The sequence below is a fragment of the Rhinolophus sinicus genome, chromosome 15 (assembly GCF_057876585.1).
Source record: "Rhinolophus sinicus isolate RSI-liver-muscle chromosome 15, RSI-T2T, whole genome shotgun sequence".
NCBI classification, from domain to species: Eukaryota; Metazoa; Chordata; class Mammalia; order Chiroptera; family Rhinolophidae; genus Rhinolophus; species Rhinolophus sinicus.
In genome coordinates, this window is record NC_142515.1 from 62,327,801 (window position 1) to 62,354,423 (window position 26,623).

Here is a 26,623-nt window from a genome sequence, read left to right on the forward strand (position 1 = left end):
AAGATACATAGTTTGATTCCAATCTTCTTAAATTTGCTTAGGCCTACCATATAATCTATCCTAAAAAACATTCCGTAGGTTCTTTGAGAAAATGTGCATTCTGCTTCTGTTGGATGAAATTTTTTTAATTTCTTATTTTTTTAATTAAAGTTTATTGGGGTGACAATTATTAGTAAAGTTACATATGTTTCCAGTGTACAATTCTGTAATACATCATCTATATATCACATTATGTGTTCATCACCCAGAGTCAGTTTTCCTTCCATCACCATATATTTGACCCTTTTTACCCTCATCTACCACCCTCCTCCCCCCTTAGCCTCTGGTAACCACTAAACTATTGTCTGTGTCTATGAGTTTTTGTTTCTTCATTTGTTTGCCTTTTCCTTTGTTGTCTTCAGTTTTATATACCACATATCAGTGAAATCATATGGTTCTCAACTTTTTCTGTCTGACTTATTTTGAAACCATCAACAAAATAAAGAGGCAACCAACCAAATGGGAGAAGATTTTTGTAAACAATGTCTCCAATAAGGGGATAAAATATATAAAATATATTATATATATATATATATATATATATATATATATATATATATATATATATAAAAATATAAATATATAAAAATATCCAATATTTTGGATATTTTTAGATATTATAAGGAACTCATACAACTCAACAACAACAAAAAAACAAACAATCCAATTAAAAAATGGGCAGAGGGCCTGAAGAGAGATTTCTCCAAAGAGGACATACAAATGGCAAATAGACATATGAAAAAATGCTCAACATCACTAATCATCAGAGAAATGCAAATAAAAACCACAATGAGATATCACCTCACCCCAGTCAGAATGGCTATCATCAACAAGACAAATAGTAACAAGTGTTGGAGAGGCTGTGGAGAAAAAGGAACCCTCATACACTGTTGGTGGGAATGCAGACTGGTGCAGCTGTTATGGAAGGCAGTGTGGAGGTTCCTCAAAAAATTACGAATAGAATTACCATATGACCCAGCAATCCCTCTCCTGGGTATCTACCCAAAAAATCTGAAAACATTTATACATAAAGACACGTGTGCTCCAATGTTCATTGCAGCTTTGTTTACGGTGGCCAAGACCTGGAAACAACCAAAATGTCCTTCGATAGATGAATGGATAAAGAAGTTGTGGTATATATACACAGTGGAATACTATTCGGCGGTAAGAAAAGATGAAATAGTACCATTTATGACAACATGGATGGATCTTGAGATTATAATGCTAAGCAAAATAAGTCAGACAGAAAAAGTAGAGAACCACATGATTTCACTGATATGTGGTATGTAAAACTGAAAACAACAAACGAACAAGATAAACAAATGAAGAACAAAAACTCACAGACACAGATAATAGTTTAGTAGTTACCAGAGGGTAAGGGGGAAGGGGACTCTAGAAGAGGGTAAATGGGGTCTGATAAATGGTGATGGAAAGAGAACTGACTCTGGGTGGTTAACACACAATGTGAGAAATAGATATTGTATTACAGAATCGTACACCTGAAATCTATGTAACTTTACTAACAATTGTCACCCCAATAAAGTTTAATTAAAAAAAACGGGTAATATAATATAATATAATATAATACCAGGTTTTATATTAATTTTTGCTCCAAAAGACGCATAGGAGCTGATTGTCTGGCTAGGGCTTATTAAACAAGGTAGAAGTCTCAAGGTACAGGGCGAATGAACACGGCAAGCGAAAAGCCTGGGCCCTCGCTGTGCACCACCTCCAGAGGCGGTCGGGGCTGCAGGTACCGCTAGGGGACTGGAGCCTGGATAGTCCGGCAGCTGCCAGGCGTCGGGGAAAGGCCAAGGCAGCTGGGATCTCAGGCCTGGGTGGCAGAGCTGAGCTCGGAGGAAGGCTGGGCCCGCGGAGCGGCCAGGGTGCAGGAGTACGCTTGGAGTCCGGAGCTCTGGCCAGTAGTGCCCTTGAAGTGAGTCCCCTTTGCGCCCCGCTGAGCAGATTCGGTCGAGTGACAGGTTGCTCCCGGAAAACCCGTGGGCCACTGGATTTGGGCGTGGCCAAAGGCCCCGCCCCTGAGGAGGGATCAGTCGGGAAGGCGGGGTCCCGCCCGCCTCCAGGGCTCGCGTTCCAAGTTCCCACCCAAGTGGTGCGGCGCTCGACCCGGAGGCGGCCAGGATACAAGTGCTTCCCCGGCGCCGATGGAGAGCCGAGGTGAGACGCGCTGTCCTGCCCTCCCGGGACCGAGCTGCTAGTGGCCGTAGGGGTCGCGATTCCTCTTGTTTTTACTGGCCTTTCCTCGGGGCAGAGTTTTAGTGCCGCCTTGAACTGCCGGATTCTTCCCTTCCCTCTGTCACCTGCTTTCTCCATCGCTCTCTTTTTTTTCTCCCAGTGCCACCCCGTCCCTGCCCTCTGCCTCTCTTTTGTTTCCTTGTTTCTTCCTGTTTTTCTCTCTCATCGATCTCACTTTTTCTGGTCTCTCTGTCTCTCTGTCTCTCTGTCTCTCTCCCTCTCTCCCTCCCTCTCTCACCACCTATTGCTCTCTCTCTCTCTCTCATTCTCTCTCTCTCTTCCTCCCTTTGCCGCAAGAAATCTACCTTGGATTTTTCCTTCTCCTATGTTGGGCTTTTTTCTTCTTGGACTGCAATTCTTTTCATCTACCCACCTACCCACTCATCCTGTTGCTCAGTTATTCTTAGTCAGGGCTTGTGCCGGTTCTAGAATAATAAAGGTGCATCAGATCCTTTCTCCAACAGATTCTGTCCAAAGATCTGGGCATACAACATGTTCAGTGCCTGTTGTGGGGAAAATACATAAATAATCAAGTTATAAATCTCTGAGTTTTCAGGGTGAGTTGAAAGAAAATATTTGGCTTTAGAGACAAGGCATTGATTGAATCCTTTTCTGGACATTTGACTTTAGTAATAGGCACAGACAGCACCTCAGGAAGCAAAACCTTGCAGGAACATTTAGGGGACACTGGGGCCCACACCATCCTTTGTGGAGGCAGTGCAAGGCCAGGTTGGTAGGGAGGAAAGGAGTGGGATTTAGAGCTCAGTTGTGGAGAGACAATAGGGAGGCCAGGGCTTTGCATGTGAAATATTTGGGCAAGAGATGAAATAAGAAATTCACTGTATATTTCCAAAATGTATATGTTTCAATGCTGATGTGCAGAAACTAAATTACATGATTACTGTTGAATGAGACAGACATTTTATAGCAATTATTGTGGCATTCGAAATTAATGTTTTTGTATACATTAGGTAGGACCATGGTGGAAATATTTCATCTTAACATCAAAGATTGTCTTAGATACATTCTAAGTGAAGAAATCTGGATAAACAAATCTGAATCATTTTTGAGGAATAAAATAGAAGTATTGTATAGCAAAGCAATTTTTTGCTTTTGGTTAACATTTAATTTTGTCAGAATGACATGATTTCCTTACTTGATATTTTATAACATATAGCTGTATATTCAAGCACACATATACTCAAACTACATAATATATATTCCTGTATATAGATAGATAGCTAGATAGATAGATAAATACACACACAAAGTTGTAAAAAGAAAACTTATTTGTTTTTAAAGCTATTAATTACCACCTAACACTTGAAACTTTGGCTTCTTATAAATAATTTAACCTGTGTTTTTAGTTTATTATGCTGTTTAATGGTACTTCAGCTCATTTAACTGTTCAGTTGATATAGAAAAGGAAATTTGTCAGTAGATAAGTCACACAGAAGAAGTGAACAAAAATTAAATATGACGGAAGAGGATTGCAATGTGTTTATTGAAATAATTTTCATTTTAGATCAAAGAATGTTGGACAAATTCCTAGGTATATGCATGAAACTTTGATTTGGGAGACTGTTTTCTGGATTGGAGAGTTAAATTGTCATTTTAACCACTGACTTACAATGTATTAGAATTTTGGGGTGGGGTGGGGTGAAAGGGATGCTTTTCAAATGATTTGGAATTATCATTTGTGTTTTGCTTAGAAGATTTCTTTTTTTAGAAACCCAAGAGGTCACAACTTTTCTTTAAAATAGATAATCACACCATTTTAAAAAATTCAAAGTTAAGTCTTGAACTGCATGCAATGCTTTTAAATTTATTTTTAAAATTTTCCTGTAAGTAGGCGGTAACACCCCTTTCTAGTAGATAACACTATGGTTGGCATCAGGTGGAGTCTGGCTGGGAAGTCTGATATACAAATTTGGTCCACGTGGCCAACCTGTGTTAGGACTCCAGCTGACCTCATTGTGAGCCTGGGTTGGCTGCATCCTGGGAATCCTGTATTTGGTTTTGCTTCAACACAGCAGACGTTGATGCTGGAAGGGTGTAGGCATAGTTGGACATGGAACCTATGGAGTCTGGCCAGGAAGCGCTCCTCTCCCCCAGCTCCATGGCACCACCAGCCAGTCTCTAGGGAAGCGTGGGTATCTTGTCAGTTTTTAATTTTCTCAGATTTCCATGGTTAGGAGGATGCCTAGAAAATGTGTGTTTCTCTTCTCAAGGAAACCCAGGATTTCACAATCCATATGTAGAAGAGGTGGATAGACCCTCCAAAAGGGTCTGAGAAGAATCTCCAGAGTTTAGGGAAACCAAAGGATTGGATCACAGGAAATATTTGCTATGCTTGTTGTTTTAGCTGAAGAGGAAGAAAGACACAGGAAGGCACTGGCTGGTGGTATAGATGGTGTCACTGAATAAGCTCTAGGTTCTGAGCTGTAGTTTGGAACTACTGGAGGTTGAGCAGCTAACTTGGGGGTGGAGAGTACTTTAGATATCTCAGGAAAGTGAGGTCTCCCAGTTGTTTGCTAAGAGCTCTTTTCTCTGTAAGTGGAAGGGGATGGAGGAAAATGCCCGGCCATTTGGACATTCATTAAACATTATTGAGCACTGATCCCCAGGAACACGTAAGTAGAGGGAAGGTGGCCATGACTTTGACTCTGACCCTTTGCACTAGTATAATAATAAATGGATAAATTGATACTGCCTGACGTTTATTGAGCCAGGCTCTTTAGCACTTTAGATATGTTAATCTATCTAATCTTTACAACCACCTGCTGAAGTGGGCACCAAGGTGATCCTTTTCTATAAGTGAGAAAACAGGCAGGGAGAAGATCAGCACCTTGCCCAGGGTCACAGGTTTGATAAGCGAGAGCCAGGTTTGATCCAGGCATCTGACCTGAGAGCCTGTGCACTTAACCGCTATGTGTGATGTGAAGCTTGCTGATTGCATGGGATGGCCTCGGTATGGCCTGAAAAGGAAAGTAATATGCGTGAACGTGGCCAGTGCTTCCCAGATCATCATCTGCTGTCAGTGCCCTGGGAATGGGTAATAAACAAAGAAACATGTGCTCTTAACACCATGGTGTGGGTGAAGCTGGGTGAAACTTTATTTCTGAGTGTAGCACTTCCCATGTTGGTCAGTAAATCCCTGGTTGGTGGCCCAGATGGGTTGGGATCCTGAGGGAGAAGCATCCCCATGGTAGGGAAGGCTGGATGTGGTTAGACACCTGTGGATGTGGGAGCTCAGTTTCAGAGGGTTTCAGATAATCTCTGTAATCCCGTGATCTAATGATTCAGAAAATGTTGGAGAGTCTGAGATTGAAGTCAGGTTCTTTTAGTATACGTGCTGCCGAAGCGATCACTGAAGTCAGGTTCTTTTAATAAGAGGAACATGGGGTGGCACTGAAAGATGTCTGTGAGGCTCAGAGTCACGTTGTTGATCTCAGACTGAAAGAACCGAGGAGGACAAGAAGAGCCCCTTCTCAGGACACACATGATAGAGTGACGAGCAACAGTAAATAGTGTCAGGGGGTGAGAGCCCAGAATGAACTGAGGCTATTGAAGGGAGAGGAAGACAGCAATGGGTTCATTGATACTGGTTGGGAGCACAGAGAACAAGGGCTGCATAGATCCACTGGCTGCCAAGGCAGCTGGTGTCTGTGCAAGGAGAAAGAAGGAGCAGCTTCGCCTTGCCTAGAGATAGAGAACCATCCTCTATTTCCAAAAGGCATTGGAAGGTCCAGGTAGGGAAGGAGGAGTAAGACAGTGCATGTGATCTCTTGACCCACAACTAACTGGCCAGGGTATGGAGTGACCCCAGAAGTGACATCACATATCTGCAGTGGTCAGGGTGGTGTTGTGGTATGTGACAGAGATACATGTAGCTTGGAGATGGCTAAGACTCAGAGTCAAATGCTGACCCTGGGAAAGAGCCTGGGAATCTATCAACAAGAAGAGATGAGCATTAGGAGGGGGCAGAGGCTCACTGGGTACAAACTATGTCACACTTATGTCATTTTCCATTTTGAGAAGCTCAGATCTGGTGATGGTTGCAGACAGAGGGGGCTGAGGTTAGATGGGGCCCCAGACAGAGTTCTGTAGGGCATTCTTTGCAATTGCCTGAGTGACCTTACCCCAGCAATGCTGATTCACGTGACAGTGGTGACCCTCAGGGAGGTTGGGGGGCATACCAAAGGTCCCCGGTCAGCATCTTTGTCCCCTCCTTTTCTTCTTCCTCCTCTTCATGATGATGATGATGATGATGATGATGATGATGTCATCTCCTTTTCTTCTTTCTCTTCCTTCTCATTCTCATTATTAAGGTTTATCTGATGGTACTGATGGAGGGTTAAGTTGGATGAATATTAACACAGCAGTTGGCAGAATCCGGATCCACAGTGGTCTCAAAATGCTGGAATGTGGCACTGAATTTAGTGGCATGGTATTTGGCAGAGTGTAGATGAATGTCCTGGGGTTGAGACATGCAACTTTTCTCAGATGGTTGTTGTGAAAATTCCATTCCTCTGGCATGTAGACACTTATGCTGTCAATGAACAGTGATTTCTATTCTTACATCATGAAGGATCCTGATATTCCATCATGCAGTAAAACCACACGTCCGAAAGTTTAGTGCTGAGAAGAGGGTTGTCACATCTATTGCTCAGGGCACTCTGGACAGTTCTGGCCACAGGCTCTACATGGCTGTGGTTGACAAAGCTTGCCTGAGCTATAAAGGTAGCCCAGTGGGGCTGTCTGCAGAGGGATGTTTGGGTGCAGCAGGACCAGCAGGACAGCAGGGAGGACCCTACCCAGGCTCGGGAAAGATAGCATGTGGTTCTACACTGTCATCTGGAGAGCTGTTTGAAAGAAAGAGAGATGGGGATGCAAGTGTGTGTGTGTGCGTGTGTGTGTGTGTGTGTGTGTGCGCGCATTATATGTGTGTTTGTGAGTGTATGTCTATGTGTGAATGTATGTGTGAGGGTGGAATATGCCTGGTGTGTATATCTTTGTAGAACTCATGGAAGCTTAGCAATAGGGCTTCAAGCCGATGACTCTTTGAGAAATGGGGAGAACTGGCTTCACCCCAATTAGAGTCATGCATTGGTAGGTTTGGGAAGGACTGTGGAAATAATGTAGCCCAAGCCTAGTCTGTAGATGGGAAATTGAGACTGAGGGATGTGGGATGGTCAGTTCAGGGGCACTGGGTGGCCTGATGTGGCCACCTTCATTTCTTCAAGAAACATTGGCCGGCACTAATCTCCGATGTCAACAGCATCCCCTCTGAGGAGTTAGTTTGGAAGGGATGTTAAGAAAGGCCCACAGATCCCCCTGGCAGCACAGTTTGGGCTTGGTGTTCATGGCCAGGGACACTGTGAGGGTGACATGGACAGTGCAACCAAAGCTGGCCTTGGGGACACACTCTTGGGTTTGAATCCCAGCTCCACCTCCTACTTGCAGGTGACGTCTGACATATCTAGTTTTGCAGAACTCGTGTCCTCCTATCTGTGAAAGAGGGGGAAGATGGAAGGAGGTGACGTATGCATAACACCTGTCACAGTCTCCTGCCACCAAGATAGAGGGAGGGTGGGGTGCCTGGGCTTCCTTTTCCACGTGGGGCAGGAGGCAGTGCGAGAGGAAGGAGCAGACATGAGCCCACGTGGTTACTTACGTACAACAAGCCCCGGGAAGTCCCTGTGAAGGAGAAGCTCAGCCGCCCACTCCTGAGGGTCCTCCTGGGCCTGGGGATAAGTATTTTCTAACGATGAAAACGGAGCTCTCAGTGGAGTGTGGACCTGCAGTACCGCTCACCAGCTGAGGGGGGCGCTTGATGATGGGTTTCTTGTTTCAAGAACTTGCTGGTGGAGCTGATTAGGGAAAGACTGGGATGAATGTCTCCCCAGCAGTGCTGATGGCACCCTTTCCTCCTCCGTGCCACCTTCATTCCATGTCTCCCCTCAAAACTTTGAGAACAAGTGGAGGATGGTCCACCTGAGTAGGCCCAGCAAGTGGGCACAAGAGGACAATTGACAATTGTCAGGTGAGCAGAAGAAAAACAAGTGGCCTAATGTGTGAGGAGAACCAAGTATCGATCGATACTTCTGGTGGGTAGAGACAGGAGAGACCCCTGCTTGCTCTAGGGGTAGGCCAGGCAGAGAAGTGGCTGCCCCCCAGGTGTAGGAGCAGAGGCCAGGCACAGCCCCAGATCCTTCCTGCCATGCCTGGGTATTTATACCTTCAGCTTTTATCTCTCTGCACACCTGTGCCTGCAGGAACTCCTGTCCCAAGGTGCGTAAGGTTCTTGGCACTTCTGATGATTTGGGGGGGAATTGGCAGGCTGAGTAGCAAGGAATGAAAACTGCCCTAAATCAGAGTGCAAACATGTGAGAGCTGTCAACAAAGTCAGAACTGGCTGGTGGTGGCCTTGTGTGCTCTGTAGGACAGCAGCTGCTGCCTGGATGCTGACAGGTGTGGAGGCAGTTCTGAGCTGCATCTCTGGGTGGCAGCGTTGTGCAGTGTGGTATTTCCCCCCTGATGGAGTCCCAGAGGTGAAAGTAGGTGTCGTAGGGCTCTGAGATGGTGAGTTGCGGCATCTATAGTAGTCAGGGTTCTTTGGATGCAAATAACAACTAGTGACCAGTACCTCTCTCACTGCCTGTTGCTTCCTCTCTCTGCAGAGTCCTGCGGTCTAAGTGGCTAGCCCATCCATCACGGGTGCCCTTCAATCTCATAGTTCTTCCCAGGCCAAGCCCTCCAGACCGCCAAAGCCCCGAAGACGACAGCTGCTGGAGTGTCCACGCTGTTTAGCTGTCCCAGGCCCTGCTAGTCAACATGGCTACTGGGAAGGGGGCTCTGCACATCCCTTCAGCTGAAAACAGATGGCAGCTTAGTGAACCTGAGCAGGGCCGCAGCTGCAAGCCCATGCTGCGAGAGAAAACAAACCACCTGGTTTCTGAGGCTGCCATGGACATTGGTGGCCAGGATGAGTCCTATACTGAGCTGGCACTGTCAGCAACCCCAGGCAAGTGCAGCTTGGGAAAGCCACTGGCTCAGGAGGTGTGCTGGGAACAGGGGCAGAGCGCCTTTACAGAGGTGCCTCGGCTCAAGGAAAGGCTGGAGGGCAGGCAGGCCAAAGATAGGGAGGATGATGACCTCACAGGCCAGCCTCGTCCCCAGCAGCTGACCCAGGACTTTCCCAGGGAACTAGCTGGCAGCGTGGTCTTCTCTGCATGGCCCAGCAGAGCCCGAGGGGAGCAGAGAAGTGCCTTCAGCAAACCAGCCAGGTGTCCATCAGGGAGACCTGCGCCAACCTCTGTCTTCCAGGCAGGCAGACCTGCAGATGTGCTGGGGGAGCTGTTGGGGCTCATCAAGACAGTAGATGCTCCTTGTTGGGGTCGACTTTTAAACTCCAAGCTTTTGATAGGTGATTTCTGGAACTTGCAAACATTGCCACAGAATGCCCCTCTCTGCAGTGCTTTCTTGGGTGCTCCCACACTGTGGCTAAAGTGTGCCATGGCCCAGATACCCACACCCTCATCATCCTCCTTCACTCCCTCATGGGCCCTCCTGCCACCCAAATTCACCTCCCTCGGCTTATCCACCCAGAACTGGTGTGCAAAGTGCAACCTCTCTTTTCGACTGACTTCAGACTTGGTTTTCCATATGCGGTCCCACCACAAAAAGGAACATGCAGGGCCTGACCTGCGTTCTAAGAAGCTGAGAGAAGAGGCCCTTGCATGCCCCATTTGCCATGAGTACTTCCGGGAGCGCCACCATCTCTCGCGGCACATGACTTCTCACAGTTAACAGGCTGTGGAACAATCTCTAGGTGCAGTGTCCAGCATTTGCAATGAGGCAGAGATGACTCACCGGGGCTTCCCTTGAAAAGGATATTTGCAGTTGTCTGCAGGGCTGTCTACATTGGAATGCACAGATGAATAGCTCAGCCATAATTTGAGAAAGACAGCATTTGACTGATGTGTTTTGAAGTAAATAATGTCATGAAATAAAATGATACTCGTTGCTAACCCAGGGTATTGGGACTACTAGGCACAATGTGTTTTTAACATCTTCAAGAAGAGGGCCCTGCTCCTGTCACCATTCCTTTTGCTCCACATGGAACCAAGTTTGGCCCACAGCATGGACTTTGGAGACAGACAAACCTGGATTTGAGTCTTGACCCTTTTGCACATTAGACCTGACTTTGGACAAATTGCTTTAATTGTCTGAGCCCCAGTTTCCTCATCTGTAAAATGGAAATCATGACACCTTTGTTTTAGGGATGTCGTCAGGGTTACATGGAAAGACGTGTGGGAAATGGTCAGCACAACACCTGGCACAGTGAGATCACTGAGTAAATGATATCTGTTATTATTGTCCCGATTAGCCAGCTATTGTTACTTAACACAATCGAAGTGGCAAACAACCACTTAGTATTTCTCACTCGCATGTGTGTGGGTTGGCTGGGGTTGAGCTGGTCTTGCTGGGTTTGGCTCCAGGTCGCATATTTAGGTCCATGCTCTTAGGACTGATGGGCTACCCAGATCACGCGTTTCTCATGGTTATGCCAAGATCACAAGAGGGCAAGTCCAAATACACAAACACGCCTCAGGCCTCTGCTTTGGTCACTTCTGCTAACATGCCCTTGGCCAAAGCAAGTCAATGGCCAAGCCCAAAGTTATGGAGTGAAATGGGCATGCTGCCTATGGTGAAGTCGTGATGAGGGAGTGGGTGTTTTGTGCCCCCTGTAGGGGCATGAAGAATTGGGGTAAATAATTCAACCATGGTTCTTCACATTCTGAATATGTGAAAAGGGAAAAAAATGGAACAAGACACTTCCCTACCCACTACATATCCCTTAGCTCTCAGGAAGAGAGCGTGAGCAAAAGCTTAAGGCTTAAAACATTGTGAGAATTGGGAGAGTTCTGGATCCCATTATTATCTATTCTGTTTATCCATGTTTGTCTTTGCAAACTTCAGGTCATAAACTCTGATGTCACATGGGCCAGTTTGTGTGAAAGCCACTTGTTGGGAGTTCTTTCTAGTCAATGCAGTTCTTTTGAGTGATTTCCACTTCGCTTTCAGGATTTGTTCATTTGACCTGCAGTTTGAAGCCCTCTGGTGTTGCCTCCATTACACAGCTCAGGCTTGTTTTTGGGAAGGAGCCGGTGGGGGTACCATGAGGGTGGCATGACTAAGTCAGACTCATAGGGAGGGGAGTGTGGCACCCCCAGAGGCCTCCTGAGGAGTAGGGGCATGAGCTGAGCCTCAAAGTCCAGCAGGGGCTGGTGATCCAGCAGGGCAGTGGCTAGGGAGGAGGGAGCTGCAAGGCCACTGTGAGGAGAAGTGAGTGGGGAGGTGGCCCTAAGGAGGTGATGGGACACATGAAGGACTCAGAGGAGAGGAGTGTGCACCAGGGGCAGGAGGGCTGTCTCCGAGAGGTAATTTAAGGGGGCCTCTAGCTGTAGCAGGAAAGGTGGGCTGGATGAGCGATGAACCCCTGAGCTGTTCCCCTTTGCATTTGGAAGAAGCCAGGGGTGCTCCCTGCAGATACCAATGGAGTACCTCCATTCTCACAGGGAGGCTTGGAAGTCCCACTTTCCCTAAGAGAGACCAGGAATGGTCTACAGGCCGGCCCCTTTGGGAGCTACATGGTGGCAGAATTTGCCCACAGAAAGGCTGTGCCTAAATTGGGCTGAAGCTGCAGGGAGCCTCCCTCCCCTGCTGCCCCATGGGGGGCAGGAAAGGGCACCTTAAAAGGTTTGAACCTGAGGCTCATATCCCCAACAGCTAGAACAACGCAGGCATGTGGCTGGTGTTCAACAGGTATTTGTTGAAGGAATGAATGAAATGCCTAGTTCCAGCTTCGCCACTGGCAAGCCTTGAATCAGCTTATTACAAGGGGTTTTGACATCTGTCAAATGTTCCTCTCGCTTATTGGATTGGTCCATAATTTCTGTGAAATCACTTTGAAAGGCATAAATGCACTATATTTAGACAAAATAGAAATTTAGAATTGAAAGAGACTGTAGAGTTCTAGTCCATTCCCTCACTTTGCAGCAGTGAGCATGGAGGCCCACTGATGAGCTGACCTTCAAAGTGATGCAGGGCAAGTGGAAAGGTCAAGGCTGGATCCCTGCAATACCTAGATCTGTGCATCTTCCCTGGCCTGCCGATGCTCCTTGAGGAATCACAGCTACGGCCTCAAATGGAATTATTACTAACAGTGACCACACCATTTACTAACAAGGGAGATATTTTGAAAAAAAGAAATTTAAGTTAATGAAATTAAAGTTGTGAAGAAGCACAACAAAACATCTTCCCTCAACTCAATTTTCAAGATGGAGTTTATTTTGGTAAAAATTGATGTAGATGCAAGTTGCTTTGCAACCATTTAAATCGACAAACTAAAAGATGACTTACAGAGGTGATGATGTATCGCTTATGAATGTGGCAGTTCCTACCTGTACCCAGGCTGAGTTCCCAAGGTCCCCTTGGCAGTTGAATCCTGTCTCATCCATTCTTCTCTCCTGCTCTCTTGGATCTACTGGAGAGTAGTCACTTTTAATGGTGACTTTTCCCAGGCTCTCTTTGCCACCTTCTGTACCAGTTAAGGGTTGGCTGGTGATGTTGCCACAGAACATCACATCAGCAGGTATGAATTTTCTTCTACAATTCTGGAGTAAGAATTGCCACATTCCTTCAATTCTCTATGTCAGGTTTAATCTGCTCTGCACCCCAGTCCTGTGGTTTTGGTAGAATATGAAATCTGTCTTTTTGAAATTCCTCTCCTGCCTTTCAAGTCCGGAGAAAGTTCCCTAACTCCCCCCAGCTAAGAAGGCACCCTCTCTTAGCATCATGCCATCTCCCCATGCTGCCTCAGTGTCTGTTGCTGTTGTCCAACGTGCTCTATGTTCTCTCCTCCACCTCTCCCAGGGTGTTGGATCTTGGTGGTTTTCTGGTAATGCTGTCATTAGGTAACACAGAAGCCCCTGAGTCAATGAAGAGAAAGGCTTTGCTAACTTTTAGACAAGGGGAGGGAAAATACCGATAGTTGCTGGAGGGAAAATACTGATAGTTGCTGGAAAAATGGCTAATTATAGCTCAATAAATTATGGTCCAGCAGTCATTCAATTAAGATTTATAAAAGTCCACCAGATGTGCTAATGAGGCTAAATAAGAATTCAGATATATTTTAGTTCTTCATTTTAGCCAAGATATGCTTTTCTTTCTGTTTTTATCTGGAAGAGAAGTAAAACCTTGGCAAGGCTGGGATCCTGGATTCAACTTCTGGCCAATTCCTGATTCTTAGACCATGGATCCTATTCAAATGACCATATAATTAGGTTAGTGAAAGTGGAGCTCATATGTTCTGAGTGAAGGCTCCTCCACACCAGGCCAAATGCTGCCCGTGTGTGAAATTAGAAGTCAGCTAATTCAGTTATGTTTTAAACACTAATGGACAAAATGGCATGGACTTAAGGAAGCACATTAGTGATGGTGGTGATGGGGAGAGGCAGGATCCATCAGCTGGAGACCCCTAACTCCATTATGGTCCCAGTCTTTGAACAGGCCAGGGGCTCTTCCTGGCACTGCTAACCTCATCATACCACCCTGTTCCTCTGGGCACAGGAAGATAATTCTCCTTAGGGTGAAAGTCAGCAGAAGTTGTGTCAAGGTGTACCTTGGATCCTTCCTTATTTTGGAAGGTGCCCTTGTTTTGGAAGGTGCCCTTATTTTGGAAGGTGCCTCTTAGAGGCAGCAGGCCTCCCCTGCAAGCCACTGTCTTCAGAGAAATGGTTGATACACCCTGGCTATTTGCATAATATTTTTGTTTTTTGTAGTAGAAGTCATGTGGGAGGTCTGACGATCACATTAGCAAGATACAAGTTCCATAGAAAATAAACCTTTTATTTTACAAGTCAACCATTCTCCGATGTGTTTTGATTTGTGCTACTTCTTAGGAGAAAAGAATTTTTAGAAACCAATTTTGAATGGGGATGAGGAGGCAGTGCTTGCTGGGAGGAGGGTTAGGGTTCTTCAGATTCAACTGTTCTTCCCTGGCCATCCTGTGCTTCCTGGGGCAGGAGACAGGAAGCCAGTGGCCTCTGGTACCCTTGCTATTCTAAGATGCTTGGATTAGGAGGCTATTTTCAGAGCCAGTTGCCCTGGTCAGCCAGGCAATGAATAGGTCTTTAGGCCAGATGGCACTAATCCTATGGGGACCAGGAGATGTGAGATGGGTACTCTCAAGGGGGGACCTTGGAGGAAAGTTTCCTTGCCCACCAGTGTGCTTTGGGTTGCATCACTGTTGTTTCTGACCCATGTCCTCTCCTTGTATTAAAGCTGTGTGGGTAGCCAGAGCCCTCACTGACATGCCAACGTGGCCACTGGCTGTATGTTGGTCTATGTGGGCAGATGCAGGGATACAGGAAGCAGCAGGGTGAGATGGAGGAAGAGCTGGTCTTCTCCTCCGGTGCTCCAGTCCAGCTTAAAGAGGGAGGACCTGAGGGGTTTCTCAGCTGTCCCCTGGGCGGGTCCCTGGCCCCTACTGCCTTGTGGTCGGGTGAATCAAGTCTTCAGCAAGGATCCTGATGGGGAAGGTCACCTTTTCTCCTAACTATATAGAGCTCGGCTGATGTATGGCTTGTTTCTGTCAGAACACACCCAGGATGCAGAGTCAACCTTCCATCCCGTCCACCTTGGCCTGTGCTGTCAGCCCCTGGTCAGGGACAGCTGTGCTCTGCTGTGCCCTAACGAGCATGGTACCTCGTCCCCACCCCCTGCTGCTCACATCTGGTCCCCTGGGGCTTCTCTGCCTCTACCACCTGCTGTGGCTGGCCTGATGCCCTTAGGATCTGCCCCAAGGTGGGGGCAGGTGGAGTAGATGGGCCCAGCATGCCACTGTGTTCCCTTCTCCACATAATGACCCAATGGTTTGTGTGCCCAGGGGTGGTCTGGGTTTGGTAAACGATAGGGAAGCCTCCCGTCCTGTCTTGTCCCAGAGAGCCAGCTTTGAGAGTCCTTCAGGTGCTTTATAATCCATTTGTCACTCGTGTTGTCACAATGCAGCTCAGCTGGAGTCCTATGGCCACTCCAGCACCCCTGGATGCAGGTCAAAGGGGCTGCCCTTAGCCCTCCCTGTTCACTCTTGACTGATCTTCCTCCCCACCACGTTTCCAGGAGGAGCAGAGAAATAAAACCCCTTGAGTGTCTGCATCACATCATAATGCCCTTTCAGGGGAGAGGGGCCTCATTCATTCACTCATTTATTCATTCATGGTGTGCTGAGCCCTTCTCACCAGATGCCAGGCTTGTTTGGGCTGGAGGAGCAGAGACCACCAGGCTAAGTTCCCATCCCCGAGGGCCCCACAGAATAGTCAGGGAGACTGATGATGCGAGAGGGACAAGCACTGTGGCAGGGGTGCCCAGGCGACTGAGGAAGTGCAGAAAGAAGTCAAAGGATTTAATCTGACCAGGTGACGCCAGAGCAGGTCCTGGGGAGCAGAGGGCGTTAGAGAGCATGGGAGACTTGACACACCTCAGGCCCTTTCCTGAGGTTGGGGTCCAGGTATCCACAGGCCAGGGAAAAGCCCAGGGGGTGGGGAAACAGATGACAACCTGGGCCAGCCCCTCTCACTACCAGGCAGTGGGCACATGAAGGGTCCTCAAGCCGGGGGAGACATGAGAAGGTTGCATGGCAGAGCAGTACCTCTGGCTGTAGGCCGAGGCACAGAAATGGGCAGGAAGCTACGGTGGGGAATTAGGCATAGAACCAGGACCACAAGACAAGAGAGAGGGATGGCAGGTGGGTCTAGAACAGTGCTATTAGCTCAGATAACTGTTCTGGGGTCCTGATGATTGTGTGGGCACATGGTGGAGGGGTGGGCGGCAGACAGGAGAAAGTAAGGGGTGACTCCCAGATCTCTGGCCTGATTTTTGGACGGAGGTGTGACTATGTGAGAAGGCCTTGGCCAGGCAGCGTGGGGAGGGCGCAGTGATGATCTCATACTGGGCATGGAGAGTTTAGGGAACCTGCAGTTTAGAGGGCTACTCAGCACGGTGACGACAGAAATGATCCCAGGGCAGAGTGGGGGAGGTGCTCTAATGGGGGAAATGCAGATGACGGGAAGGCAGAGTGAGGACAGTGTGCCAGGGTGTGGGGGCCCCATACCTCTGGGCCTGCACGGTCCCACACACGGGAGCCACCAGCTACGGGTGACTGGTAGACATGCAGGGCGTGAGACGGTACTGTGCTCTAAGATTTCAAAGACTGTACAAAAACATCTCACGTATAATAATTTTTTACTGAGTATATGTTGAAATGATACTACTGTGGGTTAAATAACTCATATTATTGAAATTAATTTCACTGAGTATATGTTGTAATGATACTCAGTAATTAATTTTTACTGAGTATATGTTGAAATGATACTACTGTGGGTTAAATAACTCATATTATTGAAATTAATTTCACCTGCTTCTTTTTACTTTTCTAAATATGGCTACAAAAAATTCTAAATTGACACATGTGCCTGGTATCTGTGGCTCATGTTGTAACTATAGGACAAAGCTGCTCTAGCTGACAGCGTGGGTGTTGGGGGGAGACTGGTGATTAGGCCGCATGGGAGTGGGTAGACCAGGACTTCACCTTCCCCAAATAACTACTGTGGAGAGGGCGAGCTTCCTGTCCCTAGGTGTTCAAACAGGGGATGCAGGCAGGGGTGACCATACAGGATGGATGAGCCCCAATGGTCCTTTCAACTCTAAGGCTCATCAGAGCTCAGCAGGCCCTTTTCCTGCCCCGCGGGGGACCCAGGCAGACCCCTTTGACCTGCATCTAGGGGTGCTGGAGTGGCCACAGGACGTACCTGAGTGCCCTTGGTGTGTGGCCCAGAGGTCCCGCCTACCCTGGGGCTCTGGCCACGGAAGCCCTCCCGGGGGCCGGGCTGCACCCTCATCAGAGTGTGCTGGAGCATCTCCCTGGCTCTCGTGAGGGCTGCTTCTGCAGGGACAGCCACGTGGGGCACCACGCCCACCCCTTCCCAGGAGCTGCCGTCCGCAGCCCCCACTGAGCGGGCAGTGGGGATGGTGATGTAGAGGTGGGTGTCATCCACGTGGTAGGTTTGTGGAGGCTGGCAGCCCCTGCTGGTCACCTCCCCAATAACAAGTGCCCGGCCCAGCCTCTTCATGATGCAGGTAAATTCCTCCGCAGCGCCAGCGGTCACACCGCTGGTCAGAATGACCACGTTCTTCTTGGAGCCATAGCGTTCACCTGCAAGAGAGAAGGCCTTTCAAGACGGAGAGTCAAGTCACCACCCTGGGAGACCCACCTTCTCCATCGGGGCTGGACCCACAGAGAGGAGGTTCTGTGATTTAGTTTTGCACCCTTGTGTTCACACAAGAGTCTCTCCACTTTTCTGAGCCCCCGTTTCTGCATCTGTAAAATGGGGATAAGAAAGTATGCCCAATTCTGAGTATTTTAAGTGCTTTGGAGCCCTCTACCCCCAACACGGCTTCTTTTATCACCAAGTAATAGGAAAAGGCTTGACTTTTCCGAGAAAAGAGAGTGTTTCCTTTTTATGAATAATGAGAACAACTAACTTGACCAGACTTTTTTTCACTTTGGACCCTCAGAAGAGCCAAATTTGTGACTTGACAAGCCTTTAGGACAGTGACGTCCAATAGAAATGCAACGTGAGCCAGAATGTGAGCCACAGAATTCATTTTAAGTCTTGTAGTAGGCACATTAAACAAGCAAAAAATGAAAAAGATGAAATGAATTTTAATGATGTTTTATTTAACTCAATATATCCAAAATATGTTCACTTCAAAAAACTAATCAATAAAATTATTGATGGGATATTTTAAATGCTTTTCTGGCATCCATTTTACACTTTACACATCACAGTTTATATGAGCCACATATCCATGCTCAGTGGCTCCCATATTGGATGTCACAGTTCTAGGACCCCATGACGTAAAAAGCTGAGTCTATTTTTAACTTCTGGTCTTCAAAGTCTATTTCAATTTAGAATTCACCTGGTTCTGATTTTTAATTTACATTTTACAATGTTATATGAACGTGTGTCTTGGAAGCTCCTCCCAAATTCTTGTGTGGTAAGGAAGTGTACAAAGGAAAGTTGTGAGGTGCTTTTCTGGTCATATCCATATACCTATTGTTGAAGGGAGTTCAGGTTCCTTGATTTTTTGCACTGGGCAAGGGGGAGGGAGTGAGGCTATCCACCAGAGGAGGTGCTGGGAGAGTCGTGGCTCTGTGAAGTGTGGGGCCCGCGCTGCTCCTGTAGCCACTGCTCTGGGCCCAGGACAGCGAACAGAAGCCCTGGCAGCATCAGAACTTTCTTTAGGCAGGTGTGCTGAGCTGCTGCTGAGAGTTCAGGTAAGATAAGCACTGGAAACCCTGTGGGGTTTGGTGATGGGCAGGGGGGATCCTTCTAGTTCTACATTTGTCTTTCAGGCTGATGGCTGTAGTGGGGAGAATTGGAGGCGTTTAGGTTTTAGACAAACCTTATTAGCTGAGTGATGTTACACAGGATATTCTATCCAGCTGAGACTCTTTTTTCTCTTCTAGAAAATGGACATAATGGTATGAGTTTTGTAGGGATTAAAGATCTTATGTGCACATTGCATGGCATAAGGCAGGGACTTAAATTCCACTTACTATTATTTTTACCTAAACCCAAACTGTCTTTCTTTAATTTTTGAAAGCTTCTAGAATGAGAACAGGAAGGGGAAGGGGAAGGCTTCTGCATGCACCTGCAAGCTGGGTGTGGGTGCAGAGCTCAGTGATGGAATCATTGGGCCGGCTGTAGATTTTGTCCAACAGAATGGGAGGGCCTTCGTCGAAGAAGTAGGAGCACAGGGCAGAGATGGAGGAGGTTGGGCCACTGATGTTACACCTGAGGGAAGGCAGTGGAAGGCTACCGAGGGCGGAGCTCACAGTGAGGTGCAAGGTGTCCCTCTGGGAGTCCCTGATCTTTGTCCTGTGGAGGGTTCTAATTCCAGGCGGCCTCAGTCTAGTGCCCCTTCCTCCTCCTACAGAATTCTTTGGTTGGCATTCCCCGGAGTACTAGTCTCTTGAGAATAAGAGACTTTGTGGTCAAATTCATTTAGAATATGTTGCATGCCATACCCACCCCTTTTGATCACATGTTAATACATTGTGTGATATATATTGTATAATTACATTAAAGGCTCTGACAAAGTCCTGTAGTCAGGAACTTATTGATAGATTTCCCCCACTTACTGACCATGGACTACTCCCCTGCACCCATGCTGTCTGTGAGCAGAACACATTTTGGGAGCACGGTTCTCCCCAGGTGCATTCTCGATAATTTCACAAAATCCACTAGGCATCTTAGTTGAGGTGTCCTAATGTGGCACGTAGTGTGGTGGAGTGTTCAGAGTTGTGGAACTACATTGGAAGTGAGGGAGCCTCTGTCCGTCCCAGACCATACAGATTTACCCCATGTTGTGACCTCCCTGGGACCCTGTCTCTTTATCTGGGAAATGAAGAGTGCTGGCTGGCAGTGTGTTAGGAGCCTCTTCTGGTTGATAGTCTAGGATGGCCTGGCCTGGCTTCAGGGCACATGACTTCAGCATCTGAACCTCCAAACCTCAGGTTGGAAGGGCTGTTAAGCAAAGCACACCTGTGGGCTGGCCCTCCCCCTATTTAAAAATGTGGATGGCACAGTTAAGCAGATAGGGGCTTAGCATGAGGTTTGTTGGGATGTTTAATAGAGCATTTGAAGAATAAAGAGATCAGAGGGACACACGGAAGTCCCCGAGCTCCAGTTCTGGGCACACATCCATTTCTCTGCCAGGGAGGAGAACCAGACTCTGGGCTCCAGAGCCACGTGGTGAGTGCTAAGAACCATGGGAATGCTGCAGGCCAGCTCCCAGAGCTGGAGTCTCCATCTCCGCCAATCCCAGCTGCGGCTCTCTAGTAGTGGGGGTGGGTGGGAGTAGGAATTGTCTGCATTCCAGGGGAGCAGCTTGCCCCACCCCATGCGATGGAAGGTGCCCAGAGCAAGCCTGCCAGTGGACCTGGGAGGGGGCCTGGTCCTGGCCACTGCCCGAGGGCATTCTTCCCCCTCCCGCTCCCCGTTCTCTGAGGGAAACACACCTCTCTGAGGCACAGAAGGGTGGTGGCTGGCTGAAAGTGTCCCTCCAACAATCCTTTTGTGAGGTAAATAATTCTTTTTGCAATAATAGTGGCTATTTGAAAATTCTCTCTGGGACTCTGGCTTCCTCATTTTCATGACAAGGGTGGTCGTGGGCTGACTGTATGATGTGAGCCATAACCACAGGTGGAGGCCCATCTGTGCCAAACATGACTGATGTTCAGAACACCTGGGATGGAACCTGTCAAATATATAGATCATCGGTTGTCATCCTGGAGGTTTGGAATCAGTATGGCTGGGCTGGGGCACTGGAAACAGTGTTCTTCCTGTCCCTCTTCCCTCTCCCTCTCAAGGAATCCTATGACCAGGCACATCTGGGGACCACTGAATCAGCCCAGTAATTCTCATCCTGGAATGCACATTGGGGTCATTGGAGGAGCTTGAAAAATCTAGCAGTGCTAGGTTCTCACCCAGTCAATTAAACCAGAACCCTGGGCTAGCTGGCAAGAGCTCTGATAGCCAGGTGACCTAGTCTCTTTCAGCTGCTGTCCTGTGTCCTGGGGTCCTTTTTCTTCCTGACTGGGCCCATAGTTTTGATTGTCTTCCGGCAGCTTCCCTGACATGGCAAGGAACCACTGACCGCCGGCCCACTGACCTCATGTCAATAATCATGGCGTCCGTGTGTACAATCTTCTTCCAGACGTGCTCCACCAGCAGCTCTGAGACCTGGGTGAGCAGCTCACAGTCTCCAAACATGTCGAACCTCAAGTAGCCAATGTTGTCCTCAAGCACATTCGTGTGGAAGGAAAACTTGATCAGGTCTTCAAAGACACCTGCGGAAGGGATTTGGAATATTGGGAGGTCCCGCTCAGTGTCAGGAGAGGAGCAGAATTTAAAATCGGGGCAAGAAAACATGGATTTCCTTCACAGCATGAGAAATACTAAGGGCATGTGAAGGGAACATTTCTGAAAGAGGTAGTAAGTACCAGGACCTGTTCAGACGGTGTTGGGGGTTATGTGGGCAGTGGCCCGAGGATATGAACCCACGTGTGGTCGCCAGCTTCCTTATTGAGAATGCTCACGTGTGCCAACCCCAAGCCCTGTTGTCTGGAGCTGAAAGGCCCTGCACTGTCTCCACTCTGTCTCCCCTGACCAGACACTTTATGATGGCCCTGAACTCATTTTCCTCTCCCCAAGATAGGGAGAGGGGCGTCATTAGCTGCTGGGCCCCTGAGTTGTTCCCAGGGCCCTGGCCCTGTGCTTAGCACTTCACAGCACTTGCCATCATCCCATGGCCACCCTGTGGAGGAGACACCATTATCCCCCTGTTTTCAATGAGGAACTGAAGCACAGAGTGATTAAGTAACTTGCCCAAGGTCATACAGCCAGTAAGTGGTAGAGCCAGAATCTGAATCCACATGTGACATCACATGTGAACTCTGACTGAGTGAGCCCTCAGTTGGAATCTGGAGGCTCTGTGAGCCTAGTACAGTGCTGGCCCTTACGAGGCTCCCTCAACATGCCTGGACTGCCCTCTTTCTCTCCAAGGCGGCTAGAAGGCAAAAGGCTCTGTGGGCTGGACTGTAAGCAAGGAGCTGACACGGATGACACTGTTGACTGGGACACATAGTCTGTAGGCCCTGCTCTGCCCTCATTCACAAGCTCTTTGGCCACAGGCCACTCTCCCCTGCACCCTTTTGGACCTCAGTTCCCCTTTTTGTAAAATGGGATTATAATTCTGCAGTTGATGATTTTGGCGCCTTCAGCCCTCCCGTGATTTCAGCTGCAACTTGACCCCAGGTGACAGGGCCCTGCCTCCAGCACACCCCTGTTTTTCTACTCTCTACTTCTGGAACTTCTCCAAGCTTCCCCACAGTTTGAGAGAGTTCATGTCCCTTGGGGGACTCTCAGCCAATGGAGAACAGGGACTTCAGAGGGACGGCTCCAGGAGGCATTCCTCACACTTGACAAGGTCTTGTTGGAATCCTCAGAAGCAACAGTCTCAATAACGTACCCACCTGTCAGAGTTTTCTCCTTTCCTCCCACTCTCCCTGCTCCCTCACTCCTGCTTTAGCGACTACCTCCCACATGAATTGCCTGCACTCAATCCCTTGTCTCAGGCCCTGCTTTCAAGGGAACCCAAGATAACTGCTGCCCTGACTATGCAGTGAAATCACAGATGATAAACAATGTGGAGAGATGCTGTCAATGCTGCTTTTGATAGGGCTCTATGCTGATGGAAGTACCTGGTGAATCCTATGCTTCACCTTGGCCACTCGCCTGGAGAACTTTCCCTCATCCACCCAGCAGCAAAACTCCTCAGCAATGATTCACCTTTTCAGTGTTTCCAAAAAATTCAGTGTTGGCTTCATATATTCTGACCACAACAGCCTCACTCAGAATTTCCCATCCAGCTGGCCCTTGGATCAGGCCACATGTCTACCAAGGGCAGCTTCTTCACAATGCAGTGCTTTGCACTGTGGGAGGGGAGGAGAAGGCAGTCAGTACCTAACCAAGCAAAACGCATGGCTGTGGTTCTCTGGGCTGTGCACCGGCAGCCCTGACCACTCCAGGGCCCGTGTCCAGGCTGCATGCTTTAGCTCCAAGGCATTGTGAGGCCAGGCCCTTTGCCTGCTTCCCTGTCTCCATCCCCCAACTCATCCACACAAACTGTGGACCTCTGAGGCAGGCAGATGGGGAGCATTAACAGAAACCCCACATTTCCAGAGGAGGAAATCGTAGTGCTCTCATTTGTGACCTATTTGACTGTCAATGAGAAGCCCTGCAAACACTTGCCTTCCACTCAACCGAGAGTGAAGCTCCTTCTATACCAGGGGTTTTCAAACTGAGTTCCTATGGGTACCAATGTTCTACAGAGGTGCTCAGGGACCCCATGGGCATGGGGAGTGCATAGGATAACAGAGTGAGAGAGAGAAAACGATGTGACTGGTGAAAACTTAAGCATGAAAACAAGTCTGGAAGCCATTGTCTTGAACCGTGCTCAGAGCCCTGGATGTGAGGACATTTGGTCAACTCCCTCCTGGGACTATGCTGGGCCAAGTCTCCCTTGTATCTCACCTGCATGGGCACAATCCCAGGAATGCGGTCCTTGGCATCCTCAGGGATATGTGCTGTCTTCAGGTGTGGATCCCCAGACAGCATCTGCAGGTCAGCCCCCAGCATCTCAGCCAGGGCCCCTTCTGAGGTCACCCTTGAATAGTGGCTCTGCAGATGGCTTAGTTTGGCAGCCATCTTGGCCCCCAGCTCAGGGGAGGCATAGTTATTGGCAACCAGCTTCCCGGTCGTCTGCAGCACAGTGGGCACCTTGGCACGCAGGGCCACTATGTCCTGAGCTGTGGAGAGGGCCTTGGTCATGGGCACAATGATGTCGGGCTCCACTCCCGCTAGGTCCCAAGCCTCACCTGTGGTGGTGCTCAGGGCCGTCTGTGTGGGCATGGAGGCATATAAGGGACTGCTGCCCACCTGGTAGATACCCACAGAGAGTGCCCCTCCAGCTGTGGGCTCCCCGATGACTGTGGCCCGCTGCAGGTCCTGCATGGTGTGAGCAAAAGCCTCAGCTGCCGACTCGCTGGTATGGCTCATCAGGATGTAGAGGTCCTTGTCGGGGCTGTAGCGCTGGCCAGCCACCTGGGGCAGGGTCCACACCTTCGTGACCCTCGAGGTGGCCCTGTCAAAGACAGAGTAGAGGTGCTGGCGGGGCTCCACATCAAAAAAGTAGGAGCAGAGCAGGGGCACAGCTATGGAGTAGCTACCAGGGTTGTAGCGCAGGTCAATGACCAGTGTGGCTGTGTCCACCAGCCCCTGCCACACCAGCTGTACCAGCTGTGGCCCAATGGCCTTCACCGTCTCCAGCTCGGCCATGGCGTCAAAACGCAAGTAGCCCAGCTGGCCTGGCAGCACCTCTGTCTTGAAATGGGCCTCGATGAGGTAGGAAAGCTCCTCTGGGGAGAACACAGCAGGGGGTGGTGGGGGCACCTCCTCTGCTGCCAGCTCACCAGGGCTGTGGAACACCAGTAGACGGTGATCCCCAGACATCTCTTGCAGGTCAGCTGTGAGCTGAGAGGCCGGGGAGTACAGGTCCACGGCTGTGCGGTAGGCCCCCTGGGCCAGCTTGGCTCGAAGCAGGTCGGCTGTCTTCCCGACAACCTCTGGCCGTGCATAGTGGGGCTCCAGCAGGCGCCCTGTGCCTTCTACCAAGGCCCCCAGGTTGCAATGGAACTCTAGCACCTCCTGGGCTCTGTGCAGAGCCTCCTCGGCCAGCACGATAGCGTCGGGCACCACACCGCCCACCAGCCAGCACTCCCCATGGTTGTCGATGAAGGTAAGCACAGGCACGGTGAGCGCCAGGCCGCCTTCCGGCGTCTCCAGCAGGGGCACGGTGCGGGTGTGCAGCAGGCTGCCCGCCGTGATCTCGCCCACCAGTGTGGCCCAGCCCAGTGACTGCATGAGGAAGGCCAGCTCTTCAGCGGCCGTGGCTGTGCGGTGGCTAGTGAGCAGGTACACCCCACGTTGGGAGCCGTAGTGCTGGCCCAGCAGCTCCGTGCGGCTGAAGTGCTCCTGCATGACATTGGTGCGGCGGTCATAGGTGGTGAAGAGATGCACGGGGCCTGCGTCTGGGCCCTGAAAGTAGGACAGCAGCAGGGGCACTTCAGAGGATGGCCCCCCCGGGGTTCTGGCGCAGGTCCATAATGAGGTACTCCGTGTCCTGCAGGGGCTCCCACACCTGGCGCAGGATGTACGGGCCCAGCACCCCCAGCATGGAGGCGTCGGCAAACCTGTCGAAACGCAGGTAACCCACATTGCCCGGCAGCACCGACATCTGGAATACGGAGTCCACCAGGGCCTGCCGGGCTACCTCATCCTCTGGCACTTCTGCGGCCACCTCTGGGGGTTCATCGGTTCCAGTCTCCGGCCCAGAAGAGGTTTCTTTGGGCCTGACAGCCTGCACCATGAGCCTAGGGTCCTTAGACACAGCCTGGAGACCGGCGTTGAGCTTAGTGACCAGATCTTCTTCAGAGACCATGGCAGCAAAGTCCATGCTGGCCAGGTGGTGCAGCAGGGCGGGCACACGGTCCACCAGGGTGTAGGAGTCCTGCAGGACCTCCTGAAGGCACCGCAGGACTCCTGGCAGTGCCCTGCGCAGCGTGAGAATGGCCACGGCCTTCTCTAGGGCCTGCTCTGCAGGTGTCCCCACACAGGGCAGCACCCCTCTGCCCTCCCAGGTCTGGCTGCCCCCACCCAAGTGTCCCAGGGACCTGGACACAGGCACCGTGAGGAAGAAGTCAGACTGGCCTATCCTCAGCTTCTCCAGGTCCAGGGCGCCCCCTACAGTCCGCTCGCCTACCACGATGGCCCTGCGCGTCTGTGTGAGGATGTAAGCGATGTCCTTGGCCACTCCTCCCGTGTGGTCACTGGTGAGGACCACCACATCCTTGTCAGCACTGTATCTCTCGCCCAGGACTTGAGGCAGGGTCCAGATCTCAGTGGTCGTATTTGAGGGGCGATCATAGATGGTGTCTACATGCAGGACCGTGTTCCCTGGATGCAGGTAGGAGATGACATAGGGGATGCCGGAAACGTGGCCTCTAGTGCAGTGCCGGAGGTCCAGCACCAAGGCAGAGGTGCCTATGAGCTTTCTCCAGATATTGGCCACCAGGAAGTCCCCCAGCTTGCTCACCACCTCTTGGCTCGGGATATCGTCCATCTGCAGGTAGCCCACGTTGCCCTCCAGAACATCATGGTGGATGACCTTCTGCAGCCGGGCCAGCAGTTCATCTTCTGTGAGGTTGGTGAGCACTGGGGCTTGCTGGGGAGCCACGAGGGCACTGGGCTCATACGAGATGACCAGGCGAGGGTCGTTCAAAGAGCTCTGCACGCCCGCTGTCAGGACATGGGCCAGGGTCTGAGGGTCTGAGATGCCTAGGATCTCACGACTCTTGATGGTCTGCTCAATGGTTTCTTGCATCCCCATCAGGTTCTCCGGGAAGCAGTAGTTATCAAGAAGTACCTTGGCCGTGTCCAGCACCAGGCTCAGCTGGAAGAGGTGTGTGGAGCCAGCCAGGCCACAGAGCAGTGTGGAGAAAAGCAGGGCCCATTCTCTTGTCATGGGGATGCAGAAGGAGGGCCGGCTCCTGTACTAAAGCTCCCTTGACTGCGTG

The 26,623-nt window shown here is 49.7% G+C and overlaps 2 protein-coding genes across 2 annotated transcripts; one reads left to right on the plus strand and one right to left on the minus strand.

The window, feature by feature from the left end:
• Positions 1-2,139: 2,139 nt before the first annotated feature.
• Positions 2,140-12,628, plus strand: ZNF488 (zinc finger protein 488). Its single transcript, XM_019718069.3, has 2 exons — positions 2,140-2,217; positions 8,979-12,628. Exon 2 carries the CDS (start codon positions 9,133-9,135, stop codon positions 10,105-10,107), a length of 975 nt encoding a protein of 324 aa, XP_019573628.3. The 5' UTR covers positions 2,140-2,217; positions 8,979-9,132; the 3' UTR covers positions 10,108-12,628.
• Positions 12,629-16,886: 4,258 nt separating this feature from the next.
• RBP3 (retinol binding protein 3) lies at positions 16,887-26,571 on the minus strand. Its single transcript, XM_019718074.3, is given in 5 exon segments — positions 16,887-17,575; positions 19,078-19,220; positions 21,100-21,311; positions 23,523-25,133; positions 25,135-26,571. Coding segments are annotated over 5 exon segments (3,912 nt in total). The 3' UTR covers positions 16,887-17,066.
• Between the last annotated feature and the right edge of the window lie 52 nt (positions 26,572-26,623).